Genomic DNA, 5,630 nt, shown 5'->3' on the forward strand with positions numbered 1-5,630 from the left:
GATTTTATGTTTAAAATAATTTTCGAGTTAACCAGCAACACGTAATTGCTGCTTGTTGAATTTGGGTGAGCTTAGTTTCAACGGAATCTGGAATAAAATAATGAAAATATCAAAGTATCTGGAGGAACGTTCACAGAGCAACAAGGACACCTCCAAAATCATGGAGCCCCATTCAGCCGTTAACTGCAACTTAATTGACAGTATATTCCGTGAAACCCTTTCAGATGGCGTAGTAATGCTCTACATCGATTACAAGGATTAATTTTATTGCAGCGCACCACTTGAAATCAAAGTCAGGCTATCAGTTGCCTCATTAAATTATGATTCGTTGTCAACGTTTCAAATATTACAACGAGTGGCACACATTTACCTTTACTTAAATAGTTTAAATATGTGTTTAAACGGATAGATCACGAGATATTTGACATCCTTTCTGAACTTAGATTGTGTTAAAGCGTAAATGACGGTGTTTGTGCAGCAACTTAAAACCTTAAGCATGTCTGTCACATGTTGGACAACATACACTGGGTCTCTGTAACTTTGGTAGAAATATTTGTCTAACGTTCGTGATAATATGAAATCTAAAACATACATCAGCCATAACACGATGAAGCTGCCGGATATGGCGAAGAGTAGGATGATGGATTTTCTTCGATTCTCCATCTCTGCATCGTTGCCACTATTACTTTTCTGGTGCAGGAGATTTCTGCGGATTCTGTTGGCGGCTAAAATGTGTCTGACTGTCACCACGTTCATCAGCAAAATCAGAAAGAATGGAACAAACGGGGTTATTATTGTGTCAAACCAATGATATACAATCCATGTGGCAGAGGTGTAGTAAGCCTCTTTGTACTGGCAATACCAAGGCACATTGTTCAGTATCTCACTGGGCTCATACATAAAGTACCAGGGAATGCTGATGAAACAGCTCAGAGAAGATATCACTCCAACAACCACGGCTGCTGTCCTCTCGCTGCAATAACTTGCTTTCAGTTCACAACAGATGGCGACCAGGCGATCAAAGGTGAAAGCCACTGTGAACCAGACTGACATGTGTGTCACCGCCGACTTCAGCACCAATCTGAGTGAACACACGGGAGTGATGTCCAGAAATGTGTAATCGAAATAAAGAGAATGTATTGCGTTCAAAACCACATCGTTGATGGCGAACAGGATATCGGCCACTGCCATGGCCACCAGGTAGAAGGTGATACCTTTTGAGAGCCCACACTTTCCCCGGGACAGGACCACAATGGCCAACAGATTCCCTGTGAGATAAAGGAGCAGCAAACAAACATATTTACTGCGAGCTGCGTAAATTGATGTTATTTTGCTCAAACTTCATTCACAGAGCAGTGTCCCAAAAACACGCATGGATTGAAGGGTTCATTTTCAAAATATTGTGAAGTCATTATTAAGGAATATTGAAGTGATCAAACACTACTAACTCTTTTGTCAGGCGACTGTGCTAACAATTGAGCTACAGATATGATTTAACCAATGAACTGCACAATAAAGAAAACCGAATCATATGTAAGATGCTGAACCTCATTCACTCTCTGTCGCCTGTCGAGTTACACATGAAAGATCTCCTCTTTCACTTCCAGAAAATAGAATAAAACTTCTCAAAATATTCTGGATATGTTCTCTAAATAAACATTGGAGCTTCAAATATTCGTTACTCTTCTGTGGTTAGAATCATGTCACCATCTGATAGGAATTGGTCAAGCAAATACACTGAATATAATCTGAAAGTTGTGGATCATAATGAACATAAATGTGTGTTCCCTCAGATGCGAAAATGAATCTGAACCTCCCTCCTCTTATTTAAGACGACGTTCAAAATTCCTCTGCCTTGTTATCCTTAGAATGCGCATCACGCACAACATAGTACAGACTAAAATCAAAATAAGTAATAATAATAATAATAATCCTTGCATTTGACATAGCGCTTTTCACGGCGGGAGGACGTCCCAAAGCGCTTCACAGAACACACTGCAAAGCGAATTGACTGTATATTTGTGGGCGAACGCGGCAGCCAATTGCGCACAGCAATGTTCCACAAAGAATGTTAGATTGAAAATGACCAATTTATTATTGTTTTGCTTTTTTGGAGGGATTATTATTAGGCGTGTGGAGTAAGGAAACTTGCCCAAGGTTTCGCCCTGTCTGGAATTGAACTCAGGTCTCTCGCTTGGAAAGCCAGTGCTCTAACCACTGAGCTACAGGACTCCACAAAGTGAAGGAATTAATCGTGCTGTTTATGGTCAGACACCGACAAATTCGTGATTCTGCAAAGATTTTCTCCCTGGTCTCAACAGTTCCTTCATTCACAACATCCAACTCATTCAAAACAATTCCAACCAAGTCCACACTGCCACAATCTCCGCACTTCCATCACTCCACAACCCGTCAGGATTGACTGCCTGATTGTCACAATAAACATTGATTTCAAGATTCATAATACATGTACAAACCATTCCTTGTCATGGCGTCTCTCCCTCTCTCAACCTACTGACAGACCTAGCATATCCAGCCTCTGATTCGCTCATCTGCTCAGCATTCCCCCACCTCCAGACATTCTGACAGCCAATGAGTCCTGAAACACTGGACCCTCAATAACTCCATCTCACGCTCTTTCGAGCGACCGTCAGATCAGACCTCAAGATATTCTTCTTGGACTGTGCCTACGGTCACCATTGCAACACGCGTCGTAGCGAGCAGACCCTCAAAGAAGAAGGAACACGCTATCAGTCTCACAGCGAAAGTGGAGAGGGTTTTGCAAACGACAATATCTTATCTTTATAGAGACATCAAAAAGGACATCAGCGGAACAGGAGTCACAGCTGGAAGAGAAGAAGTAGATGTGTGTGCCATGCGCAAATTTGTCGTACATCAATAGAAGTAAAATGTGTATCTAGCTAATTACCTGTAATACCAATAGCTGCAAGAATAGGATAATAAACTATCATTATCCGAAAAAGCGTTGGCAGAAACTGCCACGGAACGTAGGCTAAAGCTCTCAACATTGTCTAACACCAGCGGATAGACTGTCAGTGCTGGACACTCAAAGCTGCCAGTCTTTATATCCCAGAACTGTCTCCACTGGGAATAGGCTACTTGCACAAATGATTGTGAAACACCAATGTTTCTCTTCGGGCACGAACTGCTGACTGGATTCCTTGGGGGAGGTAAGCAGGATCGCATGGGGGCTGAGCCAGCTTTAAGGTGACGTGTTCAACAACAGAATGCTGGAAAGATATCTAACCCATGTAGTGGTCAGGGTGTGTCGGTGTCTGAGTCAGGCCAGTTACATGTTGCATTAAATGACTGTGATTGTGGGTTGTGATCAGAGCGCATGAATGGCGGCTGAGGTCACTGTTATTAAACGTTTTTTTTTAGCAATCTCGTGGGTTGGGTATAAAGAAAGTGTTGGTCTTGTCCTGGCCCAATATGCACCACAATTTATTGTTCTTACCCAGTGAGAGTGAAACCAATAATTTCCCACACTATGAGAGTGGGTGAATCTATTGCGCAATCTGTCTGTATGCTGAATCAAATAATGTTTTTTCATAAGAGAAATCTATGAGATCCGTGTTTCAAAAAAACAACACTCGCTGCTTCAATCGTCTGATTCCCTCGGGTGCATTTTCCACAGATTAACTATTCGCTGACTGAAATAATAGTTGCGTAAACTTATTCTGAATTTCACCATTTAGATTTCTAAAGACAGCAATCATGTCGCCTCCCAAACATATCTTTTGCGTTGTGAACATGGCCAATACACTACGTCATAACTCACAGTCCAGGACCTCCATTCACTGAATCATTTTTTTTGCTCACCTCTATATCTAATAGCTGAGGTCATCAGCACACGTTGCGCTGTGTGTACACATTCTGTCCATCCTTTGCCTCCTATTGTGTGCCCAGCGATGCAACAGCTAATCTTCTCGGGTTTGGCAAGAAGGACAGTTGCAAAATTCTTTGCCAGATGCTGCCCTTATTGACCTGCTTTGAAGTTTTTACTCCAGCCGAGCTCAATCATTCAGTGTGTTTTGACTGCTCTGGACTGCTCAGAGATTTGTACGGTCTTCAGTCAGATGGCCACCAAACATCAGATAACTAAAACGAACCATTTACTGAACAGGCCCACAGCCCTGGTATCATTCTGGTACATCTCCTCTGTTTCCTTTCCAACACATTATTATCATTCCTAATGTGAGAACTTGCAGATCTGCAAACAATGCTGCAGGTGCAATCTGTCCAATGATATGCATACATGTGCCATTGCCAGATAACTTAATAATAATAATCCTTGCATTTGATATAGCGCTTTTCACGTCGGGAGGACGTCCCAAAGCGCTTCACAGAATACACTGTAAAGTGAGTTGACTGTATATTTGTGGGCGAACGCGGCAGCCAATTGCGCACAGCAATGTCCCACAAACAGTCATAGATTGAAAATGACCAATTTAATTATTGTTTTTGTTTTTTGGAGGGATTATTATTAGGCTTGTGGAGTAAGGAAACTTGCCCAAGGTTTCGCCCTGCCTGGAATTTGTGCTAACTATGGTTCTACCTAAAAAGCCCTGTACACTGGCAGCTTTTACATAGATATTTAGACACGCATTTATGGGAAGGTTACACGACGTGGCACTTTCAATTTATTAGTTATTACCAGCCATGTTCCGTTCCTCTTCTGCAGCTAGGAAGGCACAGCCCGTTTTGTTAATATATTGAATATTTAATATATATCGATCAGAATTAGCAGTGGTCCCAGTACAGACAAATGGAGAACACCACTGCAGACTTCCCTCCATACTGAAATTGCCACCAAGTATATCCTTTCCATCAATGGGTATCGAAATATCTGTCTAAAAGCTGCCAATGTAATGGGTTTTATAGTTTGAACCAGAGTGTGCACAAGTCAACTGACAATGGCACATGTGTGCATATCATTCGATAGATTGCACCTGCAGCATTGTTTGCATATCTGCAAGTCCTCATATTAGGAATGATAATAACCGTTCACCTCTACACTGTGCTTTCAGTAACCGAGACAATTCTGTTTCCAAGCTGCCACCGTCCCTTTAAAATCGTGGGCTTCTATTTTGGTTACAAGTGTCTTATATGATACGATCTAATATTTTTAAAATGCATAACAATACCAACTGGAGAACCTTACTCCACCCTCTCCGTTACTTCATAAAAAAACTGTATCCAGTTTGTTAGACCGTATTGACTGTTCTATATTATACCATAATTTTCTAAGTGGAAATGTATTTTGTCTCGGATTGCAGTCTCCATAGTTTTCTCCAGGAATGAAGTGAGTTTGACTGGCCTATAATTATCGGTTTTATCGTTCTGCCGCATTTTGTACAGTGGACTAACACTTACATCACTTCCGACATCTGGCAGCACACTGGTGTCCAAAGAGCTTTAAGAGATTTTTCCCGGAGCCTCCGATATTTCACCACTTATTTCCTTCAGTAAACTAGGATTCATCCCGTCCGGTCCGGGTTTCCTATCTACCCTGAGCATCGATTGATTTGTAGTAATTTCTCTCGGTAATTCTTGAACAAAACAATTTCTCTGCTCTCTTATTCGATACTGTGGCATTGGCTGCATCC

At 41.7% G+C, this 5,630-nt stretch overlaps 1 protein-coding gene across 1 annotated transcript; it reads right to left on the reverse strand.

Moving 5' to 3' along the window:
* Positions 1 to 372: 372 nt before the first annotated feature.
* LOC121851768 (probable G-protein coupled receptor 139) lies at positions 373 to 3,029 on the reverse strand. The gene is made up of 2 exons (XM_042345843.1): positions 2,930 to 3,029; positions 373 to 1,268 (listed from the first exon to the last, which is right to left on the reverse strand). The coding sequence occupies exons 1-2, from the start codon at positions 3,027 to 3,029 to the stop codon at positions 373 to 375; spliced, it is 996 nt and encodes a 331-aa protein (XP_042201777.1).
* Positions 3,030 to 5,630: the final 2,601 nt, after the last annotated feature.

The sequence above is a fragment of the Callorhinchus milii genome, unplaced genomic scaffold (assembly GCF_018977255.1).
Source record: "Callorhinchus milii isolate IMCB2004 unplaced genomic scaffold, IMCB_Cmil_1.0 Scaffold115, whole genome shotgun sequence".
NCBI classification, from domain to species: Eukaryota; Metazoa; Chordata; class Chondrichthyes; order Chimaeriformes; family Callorhinchidae; genus Callorhinchus; species Callorhinchus milii.

Bases quoted from the DNA above. Each gene is read 5' to 3' on its own strand.
- LOC121851768 (XM_042345843.1), bottom strand. From the start codon at position 3,029: ATGTTGAGAGCTTTAGCCTACGTTCCGTGGCAGTTTCTGCCAACGCTT. The intron at 1,269-2,929 runs GTAATTAGCTAG...TTTATCTCACAG, and splicing joins TGCAGCTATTGGTATTACAG to GGAATCTGTTGGCCATTGTG.